Below are 19,879 nucleotides of genomic sequence, written 5' to 3'. Positions count from 1 at the left end.
GTCCTCATGTGACCACCTAAACGTCTAAACAACAGATTACAAGCTTTCTATAAGCACTACTTTTGAACCCAGTCCAGGCAGTCACCTGAGCAATCTAACTCTCTCACACAATCCTCTCTCTCTCTCTCACACACACACACACACACAACTTTCTCTGACACACATACAAACACATGCATACATACAAACAAACACTAGCTTGTTAGTCTCATGTGTCCAACATGCTGACTCGTGCCCCCATAATAAGTTTTCCACAGCAGGAAGTAGTTCAGGAACTCAGAAACTATTTCAGGAAATTATTATTTTTTTACTCTTTCATTGTGCAGGAACCTCCAGGAAATAGGTTCCAGGAACATATTTCAAGGAACTGTTTGATACGGTGAACCATGACCTGACAGGAAAATCAGAATGTACAAAACCTAGAAAGATTTACCATTAACTGACCTGTTCAAAGAATGATATCTAGAGAGATAGACATAATTTCCCTAATTTGAATTTACGGTAAAGTTGGTTATGTATTTGAACACTAAACCATTACTATAAGGTACCAACACCGGCTGTTTCATTTGCAACTTCCTTCATGTGTTACACACAGTTGTTACTGTCTTGGATTACATGTGGTTTCAGTTCGGAATGGTTTTGGTTCCCTAGATGATTTGGTTCCCCAAATGATTTTCCTCGGTCATTCACACGTAGTATATCCAGACAGAGGTGCTCCTCTAACACTCATTCACACTCATACCCATTTGAAAAGATAATCTATGTCAACAAGAGCCACAATCAACAGTTGAGGTTTTGGATGCCATACTAAACATCACATCACATTCACTGACAGGGGCATTGTACATAGCATACTAATTAAAGACTAGTGCACTATGTATTATTAAGAAAACTGTTGTTAATCTTGGTCATCTTTATTTTCTGAATAAAACATATGTAATACACTCAATGATGTGTTATGAAGACTATCATACTGTGAACATATTTATCTTTATTTAATGTTAACTTACACTATCGAGGGGTTGAGGGGAATTAACATTCTAGTCATATCAAAGCTAAAAAAATAGGGTCTTTAAATGCCTTGACTATTCCCTTTAAATGTTATACTTTGATACTACAGAATAAGGATTACATATCACGGTGTACACACACACACACACACATACTGTACATATGTACTGGCTGTGTGTGGTAATCGTCCTGGTGAGCCTTGATCTCTGAAAAAGAGAAAAACATTTTGACAGCTGCATTGTGTGTAAAAACTGGAGGAGAGAGCGAGCAAGAAGGAGAAAGTGGACAGAGACAAAAGAACGCCACAGAAAACCCACGCACACACAAAAAGCACTGCAACAATTACAACTTTCCTATAGCCAGACATCCTAATCTTCTCCTGTTACTTGGCCCTGGTGTCAGAGAGAATTAAATGCACTGGCAGTCTGTGTGTCTAACACGTGTGTGTGTGTGTGTGTGTGTGTGTGTGTGTGTGTGTGTGTGTGTGTGTGTGTGTTTCTGGTGAAATGCTGTCCGCTGTCCGTCTGCTGGTTGTGCAGGATACAGTGAGTGTGTGAGTGCTGTTGGAGGGGGTGGGTTGGTGTGGGACAGTATGTAGGACAGCGCCTATTCTGACTGGGATATGGGCGTGCTAAATTTCTGCATGCATGATCAATGGCTTTGAATGAAGAGAGAGAGAGAGCGTGAGCGAGGGAAAGAGGGTGAAAGAAAAAGACAGAAAGAGAATCAAGAGGGGGGAGGGGAAGGAATTAGTTTGCAGATTGACAAAAAAAATATTAAATAGCATGCAGATAGGCCTACATTCTTAAAGAGGTAGATTAATTGGAGAATGAGTGTGGTAAAGATATTTTACAGAAAACAACATAGAACTCACACAAGGAGAGAAAGAATTGGCCGAGAATATAGAAAAAGTCCAAGTGATGGGGGGAAAGTGTTCTGTGAAATCACTTGTCAAATGCAACTCTTGTTCGTCCATTCAGTGTTCTCTGCCAATGCAAAGGCTGTCTTTTCAAGCTGTCAGAGGCATGAAAGAACAAGACTAAAAGACGAACAACTGCTGCAGGGGTAAGATGGGGCTGCTATATATGATGTGTGAAAAAGAGAATTACTATACTGTCATTCCTCATTATACGTAGATGTTTAAATTGTTATTATTGTCATGTATTAGTTGTTATTATGTAAATAAATCACTAAGCAATTCCCTCAATTACTTTGTTATTATTACATGTTCAGAGGGTTATTTTTATTATAATGTGTAAATATATATATTACCTTTATTATTCATTGTGCAGAAATTAATACCAGATTTGTCATTATCTCATTGATGTGAGGACATCCTCTAAAGGGCACTTCAAAGTTAAGCGGTACCAGTGTTTCCCAGTCTCTTCTCTTAGATGCTGCTGGCATCCAATCCACAAATAAACAGTTGTACTTCCCCCGTTTCTCTCTTCCTTTCTTCTTTTTCTCTCTCTTTCACACCCCCACATCACCCAAACACCACCATTTTCAGTGTGGCCTACACAACTCCTCTCCTCCTTTTGTTAGCTTGACCACAACTGACCCTGGAGTGGAGGAGCTATTGTTTTGCGTGCTGACCTCTGACCCCGAGGCCCTGGGACCTGCTCAGAGAGCCAGCGCTGGAGGGGGCAGTGAAGGAGGACCTCCAACTATTGGCCCCTTTGTTTAGATTTCTCCCCTCTATCACTCATTGTTAGAGACATGCAAAGATGAATGAGGCAGAGGGTGAGGCTGCAGGATTCTCTCTCTCTCTCTTTCTTTCTCTCTCACTCTGACACTACCATTATCAGTCCTTCGCTTAGGGAACACATTGTGCTGCACCCCAAGATGTATGGGTTTGTGCATGTGTATGTGCGAAAATGAGTGAGCGATATAGAGAGTAGGAAGGAGAGAGAGAATGAGAAAGAGATAATTGGAAGAGAGAGAAAGAGAGAGAGAATGCATGACCAGGCTCCACAGAGTCCTATAATAGCCAGAGTGATTATTAGTGGATTTGGCAGAGGCAGGCCTTGGTCGTCCAGACTGTTTCCTCACCTGGCAGGTGTCAGGAAGAGGAAGTGCAGTGCACTATGGGAGTGAGTGACTAACGAGCACACCTGTGCCAGAACACAGCTCCTCCCCCTCTTTTTCTCCTCCTCCTCTCCCTCTCTTCTCTGTCCTCGCTCACACAACCCTGGCATCCTCAGGGGAAGGTGGGGTAGAGGGAAGGGACAAAGGAATGATGAAAGAGAAAAAGAAACAGAGAGAGTGAAAGGAAGAGAGAAAGAGAAAAAGGTTAGAGAAAGATCGCAACAGAGAGAGAGAGAGACAGAGAGGTTTTATAAATGTTAAAGTGCACCTGCCAGTGGCTTTGGCGGGGGACTGAACAGAGGCATTAGGTTTGCAACATGAGCAGCAGCCCTCGCATTGGTCATTGGTTTTGAAACAGGGAAGCTCCTCTGGAACATTAATTTGTCAAAATTTGAAACTGAGACAAGGATTTGCACACACAAGGACACACTGACACATGCACACGTATCAACATATGCACACATACCTATTTGGTGACAAGCATGGAGCTACAAAGAGCTGTCAATGTCTTCCATAGTTTCCACTGTAATAATTACACCATTTCTGGCAGTCACACATGTGTTATATCAGCAGTCACCTCTGAGAATTCATTGTCACTCCTGTGTGTTAAATTCAAATGAAAGAGAAAAATATAAACACCTGACAGAGCCACAAAAACATCTGTTATGATCACCTTTTTTCATTTCCTAATCTGCTGGTTTGTATACGCTACATTCAAGAATTTATTTTCGTGCTGTAACTTTGAAATGAGGTCATAGACCATCTTCCTCGTCTCTGTGTCAAAGAGCGCCTTCACAGCACACAACAGTCATCCATACCTCACTCCCCTCCACCGATCAAAAAACACTTTACTCAAAGTTACATTGAGGCGCAAGTCAAGGCCTAAAACCCTCCCGTGTATCTCTTTTAATCCTTTTTCCACTCCCAGCCCCCCCCCATCCCTTCTTCTGTTCACCCAGCCTATCAACGCCATTCCTGACATCTATTTATATCCCCACCGCCGCCACCCCCCCCCCCCCCCCCTCACCCCCACCCCATGCCCTGGTCCTCTCCATGCCAAACCTCAGGGATACTCTGGGAGACACAGGAGAGGGGATAGGGATGTCACCCAGCTCCGAGGCGAGGGTGGGGGGTTGAGGAGGGGAGGGCTGGGGGTTTCCGGAGAACCCTGCTCAGCCAAGAGCACACGACGTCCCCGTGTATTTTTGTGCTCTTGTTTCTTCAGCCCTCCTTCTAAGCAGGTAATGCCCCTGAGAACACGTCGTGACTATAGTATGACACTGGGACGACCGGGGTGGGACACGTTGCCACCGCAAGTGCAGTAAGTGAGAAGACAAGAGCGCTGCACAGATGTGCAGCAATCGACAGCAGGCAGATAAACATGCCAGCGTAATTACACAAACAAACACAAGCACAGACACGCAGGCCCACAGCCGGGCTAATTGATTGATGGGAGGGGACATAAATTAAGGGATGGCGAGGATGGGACCATGTGATGCACTCTCTGTTCCATTCGGTCATCGATCAGCCTGCGTAAACTCCGCCTCCAACCCCCCCTCCCCACACACACACCCACACACACTCCCTCGTTGCCTGCATCTGCCACCGCGTGTCCTGATTGGCTGGACAACACAACAGCAGCAACATCAGCAGCAAGGTGAAGAACACAAGCCACGTCACACTCGAGCTCCTTTGGAGAACAGCAGCCTGAGCTGAAGTGAGCGTCCTGATGACTTTGAAGAGAAGAAAAACACCCACACACACACACACAAAGAATAACAGCGACACACACAAATGCACACATACACACACTGAAAAACACACACACACACATACAAAAACATACCTAGGGATATGTAAATACACACACACACACATACAGTGTTAGCACAAATACAGACACACACACCTACACACACACAGGAGTAAGGTTAATAGGGCACTTGGTTTCGAGGAGTGTGTGAATCTCTGTCCTGCTCTGGCTGTTGCAATTCTCAGCTGGGTAGGTATGCTTACACCCATCTCAATCTCAGCTTCCACTCACCGCGTCACCAGGGAAACAATTTGCCCTTTTCCATCCACCAATGAGCTCTCGGGAATACCCAGCGCAGTGTTTGTGTGGGTGATGCTGTTTCTGGCGAGGGCTTGAATGGCACAGCAGCCAGAACAACACCACAACAGTAGCCAGGGTTTGTTTGTAGACTTGAGTGACTAACTCATTAGTATTGAAATGTCATAGTAAGCTAGCGCTGGCATGACAATGGTTTCAGATTGTGTGAAACCTTTGCGTAAGCCTTTGTTATTGTCATCTGGTGAATATCGAGGGAGGCACGTTAAATCAGTATACGGGGCAGACAAGCTGTTTGTCTGCTTTATAAATTTAAAAAAAAAAATGTCAATGTTGTTTTATACAAGTCTCCCCTATGAGCTTGAACATTTACTCTAGAGAGGGAAAGATACTCTAGAGAGGGAAAGAGAGAGATTGAGAGAGAGAGAGGGAGGGAGAGAGAATCAGAAAGGGGGAGAGAGAAAGTGAGAGAGCCACAGAGCGAATTAGAGAGTACAGATTGAGTTGACTGAGGGCGGGAAGGACAGCACGTGAAAAGAGGGACAGAGAAAGAGGGAGGGAGGGTGCCGTGGTGCTTTTGTGCACTTTTGTGAGGCTCAGATTGTCTCCTACTCTGGGAAAGTGGAAACTCAACACCCCCTCCTGAGGTCTGGTTACCAGGTGAAAGAGGGAGAAAGAAGGAAAACAGAGAGGTAGAGCGAGGGAGGGGCGAAGAGGTGCAGAGAGAGAGACAGGGGGGAGAGAAAAGAGAGGGAAGAGAAAGAGAATGAGATTGGTTAACAAGGAACAAGAGACAGGAGTAAAGAGAGGAACTGATAAAAAACAGGACCGGGAGAGTGGGAAACAAGGGGAGTGGTAATAAATCTGCCAGTAACCTTTACTGATGGGCCGAGGGAGGGTTTTCACAGGTCAGAACAGCCAAGTTTGGCCGCCGTGATCCTGTTCCATGAGTCAAACAGTTTCATTTTTAACCAGAAAGGTATTTCTTTTCTTTCTTTCTCTCTCTCTCTCACTTCCTTTCTTTAATAAATAATCAGTTCGTTTCACACTGGTCTGTGATGAATCACTGTGCTTCCAGTAGGCAGATGCCGGAGAGAGCTGCTTGTTCTGTCATAGCACCCCCTCTACTGGACATGCACAGAACTGCAATTATTAAACAGCTCTTCCCATTACAGGTAGATCAACCTCTTTCACAATCATGAATAGGAGTCTTGCCTTTGTTGGATATTTGTTTACAAAGTCATATCCTGCAAATATCTATTCATTAGTATCTAGCTGGGCCAAACCTCCATTGTGTTGTCTGTAAACTGAATGCTTTTTAGAACAGAGACTTGATTAAAGGTGCTCCTTTCATTATACACCTCATTACACATATTAGTTGAAATAGTTATCTTACACTTATATTAAGTGAAATTAAACTTTATTTGTGACAAAATAACATTTGTACAAATCACGCAGCAAGTCACTGTACACAGCAAGAGGAGACTACAAAAACAGCAAGTTCTCTTTGTCCTATGCTACGAGATCGTTCCTAGTCCATGTAACTAATATCCTTTCAGTACACACCTGCCTCGCTCACACAAAGACATTATAAACAGGGTTCACATTCTTAGTCGTACTTGTTCAGATTTGTAGTTGACATTTTAGGCTATTTACAAACTGAAAATTTGCAATTGCTCGACATCTACACCCCAAGAGAAAATCGAAACATTGCACTCCAATCAAATCATTCTCAATGTCTGACACACACACACACACACACACACATACACACACACACAACATATTGTGTACCAGGCATTCTACCACAAAATCAGTTGAAAACAAAAGGCTCACTGGCCAAGTGTTTTGAACATGGCAGGAATGTAGGAGTATTTTCTTTCCTGTACTGACAGTGTCAGGTTACACACTCAGATTAGTGGTGGAGAGAGAGAGAGCAAGCTCAGATAATTGATCGTTCTTGACACAGACATCTGCCACACTCTGTGAAACTGCCGAATCTGTGAAAGGGTGTATAAGTGTGTGGGCGGGCATGTGAGTTTGACAGTGAGGTGTGTGTGTGTGTGTGTGTGTGTGTGTTTGTGTTGTGTGCTCACTCAACACCTCTCTCTCTCTCTCTCTAAGTGTAACATCAAGTACACCTGCCACTGACAGACAGCTGAAGAGGCCATGTGTGCAAGTGAGCTACAGGAACACTAATAATAATATCAAATACCGCCCTGCAATCACGGCACACAAAACATGACAGGTGAGGGCGATAGCGTCAGAGAGGAGGCCTCTTACACCTTCTCCCATTGGCTATGAGCATCCTTTTCATAGAAAAGAGTGATTAGCCACTCTCTCTCTCACACACACACACACACACACACACACACACACCACACAGAAGCTTTGTATGCATGCTTCGGACAGCTAGGAAAAACTCTAACTATAGTGACATTCAGTAAAAAAAGAACCCAGCTCAATGATGATGACTCACATTCAAGTATTGAAGGAAAGGAAAAGGAGGGATCACAAGATGGCAAGGGGACAGGCTCTCCTCTGACAACACTGTGTGGAGTGGATCCCTTTAAACATTTGTTGTGTATAGATAATTCAGCTGTGGAGCCGCAAGGCAGATAACTAACATGCCACTGCACACATGGACCTGGCTGAGGAACATAACTTGGGGGGGGGGGGGGGGGGGGGGGGGGGGTTGTTACATTCATTTTGCTCTAAGGAAATTGAGTATTGTGGCCTGAAGGGATGAACTGAGGGAAAAGTTCATTTCCACTGTAGAAGTAACTGCCAGCCCCTCGGACCTCTCCTCCCTTCCTCTCTCTCTCTGTCTCTCTCTCTCGCTCTCCCTCTTTCCTTCTCTCTCTCTCTCCCTCTCTCTCTCTCACCTCACTGACCTCCATTGTAAGCATAGTCAGCCTTGTTGTGCATGACCAGTCTGTTGTCCACGAAATAGAAGCTGTCAGAACGTGTCTCATATGGATGATCCACCATCTGGCGAACTGAGGAAGAATACAAACACACACACACACACACACACATTGTTAGATGTTAGTTAAACACTGTCCTCATATGGCATTTGAAAGGATGGGAACATAAAACTAAAAAAAACAGTTTACAAATTCTACACTGCTGACAGTGTTGCTAATAAATATTTGTCAAAAAATACCACTCTGTCTGTCTGCTCATATACAAGACCGATTGCTGACTTTCTGGCGCTAGTCACTAAAGTCCATCAGCCACTATCGTATTTCATCTAGTGAATAGCTAATTGCATCAGTCTGTTCCCAGTGGAACCATAAATACAAATTACCAGCTCTAATATGATGAAGGCTCCTGTTCTATTTTTTTATTGTCATCTACAAATCTGCATTGATGACTATGCTTAAACATCAGTTTCACTGTTTTAGATCATTCTTTCATCACTGTGGTGCCTTTGTGTTTTTCACACTCCTTCTCTTTATCTTTCTCTCACTCTTTCTCTCTACCTCTCTCAACCCATATCCACAGTGAGGAGAAACAGTCACGCCTATGTTCGAGGCCCTGGCAGGCGAAGAAGATGGAGGCACCATCCGGGACGGGTAAGAAGAAGGAAGTGACTCACTCATGCTGTCCGACAGCTGCGGGAACTCGTAGATGTGCTCGCATGTGTTGCGGCTGTTGGGAATGCAGAAGCCGAAGTCGAAGTCGAAGCTCTTGAGGAGGTGCTCCTTGAAGTAGTGCCTCTCGATCATGCGGAAGCTGTTTAAGGGTCGTGGGCCCACTGTGAACTCCACTCTGCATGGGGGGGGGGACAATGACTGTTTGACTGTTGTGTACTAAAGTGAGGGTGCGAGTAGCACAGTGAGTTATGCGGCTCAGAGAGAAAATTGATAGAAAAAGGTGAGGCATGGGGGGGGGGGGGGGCTAGTGTTCAAATGACAGTATGAATGTGTGTGTGTGAGTGTGTGTGAATGTGTGGTGAGTCGGTGTGCTTACACATGTATGTGAGTGTGCGTGTGTGTGTAAGTGCCCGAATGTGCTGTTTTACTCACGTGGCTCCCACTGTTTTCAACTTTAGGAAGGCGGTGGTGAACTGGTAACGCACAAACCGCCCAGTGCTGGAATCTGCCTCCCTGTTCTCCTCATCCTCCACTGAGAGAGACACACACACACCCACACCACGTCACATACCACACTCCTCCATTCACCTCAAACAGCCATTACACTGTATCACACCCAAACACACACTTCACAATCACATACATGTGCAAACATCAAAATCACTGTTTCACATGCTGGACATGTTAGTGCGTATCCTCCTAGTATGTAGCCTATATAGCAGTAGTAAGACAGAAACTAGAAACAAAAGTGCAATCTTGCATGCATGCAAATGGAAAAAATACCTACTTTGACAGTGTACAAAAATGTGTCATAACACAATGCTGTGTTTTACCAGTATGGGGTGGTTTAGCAATCTCAAACAGCACAGTGCCTGTGTCCAAGTCCCTTATCTTGAAGCGGGTGAAATCTATGTTGTAGATGTTGTCCTCTGGTTTGCACAGATAATCTGTAAAGATGATCCACAGAGACTAGTAACTGGAAGGGTTTTAAAGATTCCTTTGCAGTTAATGATGAATTTTGGTGACTATCACCTATTCACTGTGAAAATAGCCTACCTTAAGCAAGTCTATGTAATTCTTTTATATGTTCGAAATAGGCTTTGAATTGAACGAGCACTGTTAAACAAATGTGATTTAAGGTGATCTCTTACTGACAATCCAGTTCAGCCAAGTGACATTTAACAGTTAGCTGACTGAACTCAACAGGTGTCGCGTGCTCATGATTAATTCTTTGGTCCCATATTCCTTTCTACCCCTTTCGCGATTAAACGAAATTAAACAATTTCGTATCGACACAAAATAACAAGTCTTTTCAACGTTATTACCAAACTAGTTAATGTCGCAAAGACTGCTTCATACCCCGTGTGGCCGCGCGAAGACCAAGCACGTCCTCAGAGGTGATATTCCGACCCTGCTCGCGGAGCTCATCTTCAGTAACCGGCCTAGTATCCACCTGGCTGCGCCTGGACCGCAGTCTCTTCAGCACCCCGCCAGTCGGCTTGAGCTCTCGAGAAGTCACTGTACTTTGACCTGTTTCTGCAACGGACGCATCGGTTTGTGGCTTAATTCCGCTCATGATAACCAGCGGTTGACGTTTGATCAATGTAAGATGGCGTCCCAGATCACTGTGTAGTTAGACTCTGCATTTTGAAGAATGACTGGCCACTTGTTTTCATGAACACATGCTCAACAGTTGCCATGACTACCAGAGCTAGAGAAAGGATAACTAAATCGGATGGGATGGGTGGCTCTGCATCTAAAAGGAGACGCATTTGATTTGGTGCGTGGTGACGCCTACGCGACAGAGGATTCGCTGCAGAACTGTAGCCTATCCCCAAGCCATTGATCAAATTTCATGAGAATGCTGCCATGTCAGCTCTGCCCAACTATACTCTTTCGTAATAGCCCAGTCTACCTTTTCTTTTAACTTGTTTTGTTTAAAAGTAGCCTTTAGTCTACTTGTCAATAGCCTAGAAGACGCCTAACATCAGACTATTAAATGGCAAATTGACAAATAAGTCATAAATGACACTGACAAAAAAAAAAACTTGATCTATGACAAATTACCGGTTACGTTGATGCACGGATATTAATTATTGATGAGAAAATACTGTGCACTAGAGGTGCCACCAAATCAAACATCTAGTCGTGGTAACATTGTAGAAAACAATGAGCTAAAAATCCATTTACACTGTGTCAACCTTCCTTGCTGACTCACCCTTTGAAAACCTCTTCAACAACACCCTGTTTGAAATTTACATTTTTACGTTTTAGAAAACAATAGAGCGTGACATAACAACTACACCAAAGTTGTCCAAGAAAGAATGGCTTTTGTTTTCATAATGACTACTATGTAGGCTAATGTTTCCCTTTGTAGCCTAGGTGCGAAGTGTGATGGAGAAAACATCCTCAGGAGCGGAAATATTCTCCCGCCAGATGTGGAAAGGGGTAGGCAGAACCAAATATCCTTATGGCCACTGTTCAAACACTTCGACATCTTGCTCAAAGATAATCTTGAACTATTTATTTAATAAAATCGTTAGAGTATTCTAATTTAATCAGGAGCCATATGATGCGTCGAATAGACTGAATTAGCCAAATAGATGGGGAAAAAATATGAGGATTTTGATCATGATGTTGAAGACGGTGTGCTGAAGAAAGCTGTTCAAAATGAAAGTGCTTGATGTCATGGATCATGTTTTGGATTCGGGTGATGCTGGACCCGCCTCCTACCGAAATTCGAGAGGAAGGGAAGAATTTAACTTGAAAAGTTGCCAGCAATGCGTGGCTCTCTTAATACACCTTAAGAAATATTTTTGGAGGTCCTTTTAACTCCCAGCCACATTGGTATTAGCAATTGAGTTTGTTGTCCTCTGGAGGATGCCTTCTCATCTATTTTCTATTGGCAGTGGGTAAGGTCGAATCGTCCTAAACCTGTTTGTCCGGTCAGAGAAAACGAAAAGCTTACGTCCTAGGTGGGAGGGGCTCCAGACTCCTGCTCATACGCCTTGCATGAGATTTCAAGGCAGTGGATCTCGATATTTGTCAAATGTTTCTCAGCTACGCTTAGTCTAGGCTGTGGCAAGTATTTACCTGGAACTAAAGAAAAGGGATTTACTACCCATCCTAGTGTTCTTACGCTTTCCGATGGAGTTGGATTAGGATTTCTACTAACCGGTAAAGTTCGTTTTTATCTCTAACTCATGGTTTTAGGTGATGTTTACATAAGCTGTCTGTTGGCTTGGGGCTGATAAATGTCCGGGTGGATATGAAACATCTGGGAACTCGGAACTCGGCCTTTGTGTCTGTATGCTGCTCCCCAATCTGGAGACTGTTGCATGTCACCCATGCAATCTCTGGTACCAATTCATACTTCTGAGTTTGTGACACTCTCTTTCTCTCTCTCTCTCTCTCTCTCTCACTCTCTCTCTCTCACTCTCACTCTCTGGGTATGTATCCATCCCGCTCCTTGGGTTCATAGACAGACCGTTCATTGTGACCTGCCTGCATTTATCAGTAACTTATTAGTGGCAGGTGAAGGTTGGTTTATATGTCAGATGTGGCTACCTGGGGGCATAAAACAGCATGTGGCAGACTTTTAGGTCAAAGCTCCCCCCCTATCTAATTTGAGATGTTTATGAAAGGGAGAGCATATTGACCTCAATGGTCAAGACTTTTAAAGTTCAGAGTTCATATAAGGAACACGCACACCACACTTAAGGACAGTCTTTTCCTTAAACCCTCCATGGTCAGCGTGTTTCTCTCCAAAGTCCCAACCCACCACTCTCCTTGTGATCACATTATACAATTTAGGCAGAGCGAAGCATACCAGATTAGTGATGTTATTCGATCAACTCTCTGGAAGTTCGTTCAAAATATCTTTGCCCTCAGCTGGCCTTGCGTTGAAGTTTCCTTGATCAAAGAGCGCTCTCACTGGCAATCCACCAAACAGGAATTGGCTTGAATTTCATGCTCAGCAAATAGAATTTTCTTGCCAGGAACATCAGGAGGGTTAACAGTTTGTGACTGATGAGAGATCCTCTGATTGCAGTGCTTATTTTTCCTGTAAGGCCCCACGGTGGTCGAGGAGCAACACTCTTGAGTCCTTGTCCAACAAAGAAAAGCAAACTCACATCCCTCGAGCATGGCATGCAATCGGGCATATATTAAAGCCTTTTTAGGAGGAGGTTGTGTTACTCGCTTATACAGAGTGATTACAGACAATGTTTTCAGCAGGAAGCTGCTTTCAACAGAGCTTTCCTTCAGGGTCTGTTTCTCAGACTGTGTACATCGTTTCACCCCCGAAACATCAGTGTGTAGTCGGACCGGTTGTGCCATGCTCCCGTACAGGAAAAACTTGACAGAGACAGAGGGTTTTACCCCATAATGGAAGGGAAACCGGCAACCCTGCCTTGCCTTAAGTGATATGGTTCATATTTGAAACACTGTAAACATTTTTCAGCCTTTTTTACACAACCACTCTGTCGACGCACACCCTATGAGCTATCCCTTTCCTAACTCCCATATTAGCAAATCCAGGTCGTATCCAAGTCTACTCAGGAAGTCATGCAAACAAAACATGCCTTGATATGAGTCATTTGTGGCTAATTGGAGGAGTACTGTGGGAAGCAGAGAACATAACAACATACGCCAGGGAGACTTTAGGCTCTGTGGTAACACTCAGCCTTCTTTTCTCTGTTTGCTTCAGTGTGTGTGTGTGTGTGTGTGCTTAAAACAGAGATAAGAGATTAGGTTGTAACTTGCCCAGGGTGGAGAACTATACACAGTGTGGCAACAGAGTTGTTTTTGGATTGTTGTGAATCAGTTCCGAGTTTTCTTGCCGACACTATGACAGAAACCTCATTCTGCAATTTGTTTTACCTAAATCCACCATGCATGGTTTGCCATGCAGTTAACAAAGGAATGTATTCTCACAGAGAAACAAAGGGCATATTTTTAGTCACAGCTGATTACAAGAGAAATTCTTGAGAAACAATGAAGCAATTTTTCAGGTGGTGTCATTCACTCAAGATATCAGGGTGTGAGTCTTGCACTTACTCGATCTCTATTTATTTGGAAGGGTGATTTACCAATGCTGGATCAAGGTTGGTGTCGTGAAGCCTTGCGCACGCGCATTTCTGACGAAATATAGTGGAGGGACTTGCCTAAAAGGACTTTGGTACAGTGTATGAAGTATGAACATTTTTGCATTATATTGCGTTCTTTGAGTGTTTTCCACCAAACAAAGTAGAGACTTTGACCACCATGAAATATTTGTGTGAGCTCTATGCTTTTCAAGCCTTTAAATAGCAGTTGTGGTTGAAAATTGCAGATACACAGAAACAGAAAGTGTGAGCAAAAAGTTAGCAAGAGAGCCATCGTTCTGTCGAAGTTGATGTCAGAGGGTGTGTCAAAGTTCTCACAGCTAACGCTTGAATGTGAGATCTACACTTCCGAGTGGCAAAGTAAAGGCCCAATTAAAGGAACCCCTTGTGACACACTCTCCCACACAAAGAATATATTTGGAGTAATAATACACACATAGCATCTCTTTCTTTCTTTCTTTCTCTCTCTCTCTCCCTCTCTCTCTCTCTCTGTCTCACACACACATACACACACACACACAGTCACATTCCCTTTACACAACATAACTAAGAAATGTAAACTAAACTAAAAGATTATAAGTAGAGAACATAAACTGTACATTTCCCCTCCTGAAGCCTGATGGACATGATATCTTTTACAACGTCTGTACAGTTTCTTTCTTTTATGTCTTTTGATAACAGAGGCTGAGAACAAGACATACCTCATTGTTTGTTAAGTTTAACACAGTACAGCTGACACAGCACATGGAGTGCCTCCCCTTAGTTATATTATTTTTCTCTTCCTTCTACAGGTGTTGTGTGTAGCCATGGCTACGCAGGTGGGAGTAAACTCAGGTGAGGGTGGGCAGACCCCCTCTCCGGGGGCCAGAAAGCCCAATTTAGCCCCCAAACCTCACCTCATGCCCAAGCCTTTCACCCTGCAGAAGACACCCATCCGTCAAATAGCCGCTCCGAAGACCTCAGTCAGTAAACCGGCCTTGCAAACCACTGCCCCAGCCAAGCCAGTGCCAACCACTACCCCAAAGCCCACTCCGAATGTCCCAGCAAAGCCAGGCCTTTCCAGTAGCTCTCAACCAGAGGCGATTGCTTCCACTCCAGCAGTCAGTCCTAAACCTACTCCTGCTGTGGCGGCAAAACCAGACAAAGCCATTTGCGATCCAGATGTTGCGTCCCATGCTACTCCAGAAGCCACTGCCTCAAAGCCTGAACCAGCAAGCCTTTCAAAAACTCCCCCACCTGTGGCTCCAAAGCGCACACCTGTCGTGCCAACCAAACCAGACCAGGCTAACATTATGAAGCCAGACTTACCTAAAAGTAGTGATAACAGTGAAGGTAGTACGGTCTCCACAGAAGAGCTGAACCTGCCAAAGACCAATGATGTTGGCGTAAAGCTAAGAAGCAAGCCTAAGTCTATAGGTATCTCAGATCGTCAACAGCACGAAGAGGCTCTGAAAGAAGGTCAGGGGCCTGACAAAGCTGAATCTATCTCCAGTCCAACCACAGAGACCTCAGACGGCAAAGCCAACTCTCGATGGCCCATCCGGAAGCGTCTTTCGATGGAGCTGACCTCCAGGTTCGAGTCCCTATCCGTCCCTCCAGCAGTTCCCCTTCGGCCGAGCAAGGACAACAACCAGGAGCGGTCGGGCAAAAATGAGCCGATCTTTCCCCCGGGAGGACTCAAAGACCGAGGATCAGATGCAGTCCAGACCACTCCAGATGAACCGGATCAGAAGCCCAAACCCACAGTGGTGCCCCGGAGAGAGTGGAGGAAAAGCGAAGAGAAGGAAAATGAAAAAGAGAAAGAGAAAGACAAGGATGAATCCAGCGGCGGCTCCATTAAACGGCGGATCAGCATGCTGCTGGACTCCTCGGCCGCCTCCCAGCAGCGAGAGTCCAGCAAAAGAGAGGAGCAGCCACCACCATCACCTGCTGAGATCTCTGTGGATGTCAAGCAGAGAATCAAAGAGCTGAAATTAGATGTTGGAGTGTCAACAGACACCACAAGAGGGTAATTTGAGTCTTCTATTCCGTCCACATACATTTCATACATATTTTGCAACCTCATCCTTTTGCAATTTCATATCAACACTATGTGGACAGAAGTATTTGGACGCCTGCCATTACACCCACAGGAACTTCAATGGCCGCCCATTCTAATCCCTAGGTAGTAATATGGAGTCAGTAACTCCTTTGCACCTGTAACAGCTGCAAAGCTGCACTCTGTTATAAAAGATTTCCACAAGATGTTAAGAGTGTCTGTGGAAATTGTTGCTGACTCATTCATAAAGCGTACTTTGTGTATTTGTGAAGCTTGGCTTCTAGTTCATCCCAAACGTGTTTGATGGCATAACCATCATCAATTGAGAAACCTTTTGTCTATGGGCCACTCAGTTCTTCCACACCAAACTCTCTCAACATTGTCTTCATGGACCCTGCTTTGTGCACTGGGGTACAGTCATGCTGGAACCAAAAAGGGCTTCCCTGAAATGAAAAATGTCTCCAAAATGTCTTGGGACATTGAAGCATTAAATTTCCCTTCTCTAACCTCTGAAAAACAACCATTATACTATTGTCCCTCCACAAGCATGACTTCACAGAGTGCACAAAGCAAGGTTTTTGGTGTGGAAGTACTTGACTGACATGGGAGGACCTTTGGGAGGAACTGGAACAGACATTGCAAGCCAGGCCTTTTTGTCCAACACGAGTGCCTAGCCTTACAAATGCTGGAAGTGGAAGCTGTTTTAGCTGCAAAGTGGGGATCAATTCCATATTAATGCCTATGGATTTAGAATGGGATGCTATTGAAGTTTCTGTGGGTGTCATGACAGGCATCCGAATACTTTTGTCCATATAATGTTATCATGTGTTTAATCAGAGCATTCACATAGCATAAATCACACCTTCTCATGTGCTCATATGCCAATGCTAGTTATTAAAACCACTATACACATCAGACTGAATGTGGATGCTAATTGCATTTAGTGCTAGACTAATCACCATTAATTGTGTTTGCAGCTCTCCATCCCAGAGACCATCAGAGAAATCCCCCAGCGGGTCTGCAGAGCTGACAGCAGAAGGAGACTCGGCGACAGCCCCGGTCCTGGTGGAGCACGCTGTCAACAGTGTACCTGCCGTAGGTGTGTGTGCGGTCAGTGAGAGTGTGGCCTTGGCTCCTCTGGAAGACAGAGCCCTGACCCTCCGCCGCTCTGGAGGGCCTGGTGTGCTTGCAAAGCAGGAAGAGGAATCCTCTGGAGAGGAAGAGGAAGAAGAGGAAGAAGATGAACAGGTAGAAGAGGGAGAGGAAGGCACAGGGTCCAGCCCAATGCCTCTCTACCGAGGTCTCTTTGAGAGCCAGCTGGAGGCTGAGAAAGACACGGAGCGAGAGGAGGAAGAGAAGGAGCGAGAGGAGGAGCGAGAGGAGGAGAAGCTCAGGCTGGAGAAAGCGAGGGAGAAACAACAGGAGGAAGAGCTGAAGAAGCAGAGAGAGGAGGAGAAGCAGAGAGAGTGGGAGCGATTGCAGCAGGAGCGAGAGAAACAGCTGGAGGAGGAGATGAGGAGACAAAAAGAGGAGAAAGAGAGGGAGAGACTGAGAGAGATCGAACAGGAAAGAGAGAGGGAGAGATTACGGCGGGAGAAGGAACGTGAAGAGGAGGAGAAGAGGAGAGAGAAGGAGGAGGAGGAGAGAGAGAGACTCCGAGAGGAGCAAAGGAAAAGAGAAATGGAGGAAGAGATGGAAAGGCAGAAGAAAAAGGAGGAGGAAGAGAGGCTAAAGAAAGAGGAGGAGGAAAGAGTGACACTGGAAAAGGAGAGAGAGAGACAGAGAGAAGAGGAGGAACGAATAAGATTGGAAAAAGAAAGACAACGGCAGAGAGAAGAGGAGGAAAGGCTTAGGTTGGAAAGAGTGAGGGAAGAGGAGCAGAGAAGACAGAAAGAAGAGGAGGAAAGAATAAGATTGGAAAAGGAGAAGGAACGACAGAGAGAAGAAGAAGAAGAAAAGCTTAGACTAGAGTGGGAGAGGGAGAGGGAGAGAGAGGAGGAGATGAGGAGACAAAGAGAGGAGGAGGAAAAAATAAGGATAGAAAAAGAGAGGGAGAGACAGAGAGAGGAAGAAGAGATGCTGAGGCTGGAAAAAGAAAGGGAGAGACAAAGAGAAGAGGAGCGAGAGAGAGCAAGACAGAAGGAGGAGGAAGAGCGACTAAAACAGGAGCGAGAGAGGGAGAGACGGAGAGAAGAGGAGCTACGGAAACAAAAAGAGGAGGAAGAAAGGATGAGACTCGAACAAGAGAGAGAGAGACGGAGAGAGGAAGAAAAGTTGCAAGCGGAGAGGGAGAGAAAAGAGGCAGAAGAGAGAGAGAGACAACTGGGGAGAGAAATGGAGAGACAAAGAGAGGAGGAAGCAAGACAGAGGGAGGAAGAAGAACGACTGAAGAGGGAAAGGGAGAGGCAGCGAGAAGAGGAAGAGAGGCTTAGACTGGAAAAAGAAAGAGAGGAGAGGAAGCGACAGCAGGAACAGGAAGAAAGGGACAGGCTCGAAAAAGAGAGGGAGAGACGGAGAGAGGGAGAGGAACGACTTGAGAGAGAAAGACAGCGACAGAGAGAGGAGGCAGAGAAGCAAAGACTGGCCGAAGAGCAGCAGAGACAGTTGGAGGAAGAGAGAAAGAAGAAGGAACAGGAGGATAGAGACCGGGCCCTTGAACAAGAGAAAGAAAAACAGAGACGGAGGGAGCAAGAGAAAGAGAAAAACACAATGAAAGAAGAAGAGAAGCAGTCAGCGAAAGAGGAGGTTGCAACATGCAATGATTTGATCAGTTTTGACATGGATGAGCCACCGTCCGCTCCAGCAGCCCAATCCGTCCCGTCCAGTGCTGCTTCCCACACTGCCTCCCAGCTGGAGCCGGAGGTCACCTATGATAACCACTCAGTGGGGACGTTCCGGAGGTGGGGCACCAAACCCAGACCTTCACGCAGACTCCACCAGGATGAGAGGCCCTCTGCTGGGGTCGAGGTCTCTGTGGATGGAAGCCCCCTGGATGATGGCCCACAGAAATCAGATGTGGAGCCTTTAATTGCAGCTGAGCCACGTGCTCCAGAGCCAGAGCACCGGCAGCCCACCCTGGCGCCCTCTGCTCAGGAGGAACAGGAAGAAACCAAGGTCAGCTTTAATCAGTGTCTCTGTGTGTGTGTGTGTGTGTGTGTGTGTGTGTGTGTGTTTGTGCGTGTGTTTGTGTGTGCGTGTGTTTGTGTGTGTGCGTGTGTTTGTGTGTGCTTGTGTGTGTGTGTGTGTGTGTGTGTGTGTGTGTGTGTGTGTGTGTCTGTGAGAGAGAGTGATTGAGTGTGGATTTTTAATCCTACATGTACTTGCTTGTATGACAGAGAGAGAAAAATGTGTTCTTGTGATCACACGCAAGATAGAATGTTGGTATGACGGCCGCAGACGAACCTGAGAAAAAAAAATGAGACAAAATTTTGGGGGGGAAAAGACTTAGGGAATGAGACAGATAGTAAAGGAAACGATGGAGTCCATATTGTTAGATAAGTGATAGGCTGATAAGCCTTTTAAGGGCATGCAGTTAGCCTGGAATTTCCCACTGGTTTGACCTGGTAGCAGAGTGGCCTCATGATGTCAGGAAACTGCAGAGGGAGTCACATGCACATGAATGCGCGGATTAACGTTTGACAGAGAGTAATGAACGAGGTGTTTTACTGAAACTCGCAGACCAAAACACACACATTTGCACACACGCATACATACATACACACACACACACACACACACACACATACACATACACACACACACACACACACACACACACACGTAAAGGCGACAAAATCATGATATGAACACTTCTGCCCTCTGCCACTTCTTATCTCTAACCAGCCAACACCAATCACAAACAAAAGTTCTATTTCAGTTAGTTAGCTGTTTTAGACATGCTATGACAAGCTCTGTGCAAGGATCACAGACATGGTTTGACAAGACCTATGCAAGGAAGTGCCAAAAGGTT

At 45.2% G+C, this 19,879-nt stretch overlaps 2 protein-coding genes across 4 annotated transcripts in view; one reads left to right on the top strand and one right to left on the bottom strand.

Moving 5' to 3' along the window:
• The first annotated feature begins 2,927 nt into the window (after positions 1–2,927).
• tnks1bp1 (tankyrase 1 binding protein 1) overlaps positions 2,928–19,879 on the top strand; it is a 35,228-nt gene continuing 18,276 nt past the window's right edge. Inside the window, exons 1-3 of one of the 3 annotated variants that reach the window (XM_042058657.1) lie at positions 2,928–2,938; positions 15,648–15,879; positions 16,887–19,023. In XM_042058657.1, the coding sequence (XP_041914591.1) occupies positions 15,725–15,879; positions 16,887–19,023 (2,292 nt within the window). In that variant the 5' untranslated portion in view covers positions 2,928–2,938; positions 15,648–15,724. Of the gene's footprint in view, positions 2,939–11,758; positions 11,944–14,662; positions 15,880–16,886; positions 19,024–19,879 lie in introns of those variants that run through there. The other 2 variants (XM_042058656.1, XM_042058655.1) reach the window with 2 other exon arrangements.
• LOC121679725 (protein unc-119 homolog B-like) lies at positions 6,625–11,149 on the bottom strand. The gene is made up of 5 exons (XM_042058659.1): positions 10,126–11,149; positions 9,600–9,713; positions 9,199–9,298; positions 8,769–8,941; positions 6,625–8,166 (listed from the first exon to the last, which is right to left on the bottom strand). The coding sequence occupies exons 1-5, from the start codon at positions 10,340–10,342 to the stop codon at positions 8,054–8,056; spliced, it is 717 nt and encodes a 238-aa protein (XP_041914593.1). The 5' UTR covers positions 10,343–11,149; the 3' UTR covers positions 6,625–8,053.

This window comes from Alosa sapidissima, chromosome 13 (assembly GCF_018492685.1).
Source record: "Alosa sapidissima isolate fAloSap1 chromosome 13, fAloSap1.pri, whole genome shotgun sequence".
NCBI classification, from domain to species: Eukaryota; Metazoa; Chordata; class Actinopteri; order Clupeiformes; family Clupeidae; genus Alosa; species Alosa sapidissima.
Note: the sequence above shows the minus strand (reverse complement) of the source record. Positions and strands in the feature narration are given on the sequence as shown.

Bases quoted from the DNA above. Each gene is read 5' to 3' on its own strand.
- LOC121679725 (XM_042058659.1), bottom strand. From the start codon at position 10,342: ATGAGCGGAATTAAGCCACAAACCGATGCGTCCGTTGCAGAAACAGGT. The intron at 9,299-9,599 runs GTAAAACACAGC...TGTCTCTCTCAG, and splicing joins TGCTAAACCACCCCATACTG to TGGAGGATGAGGAGAACAGG. The intron at 8,167-8,768 runs GTGAGTCACTTC...ATTCTTCCTCAG, and splicing joins GCAGCTGTCGGACAGCATGA to TTCGCCAGATGGTGGATCAT.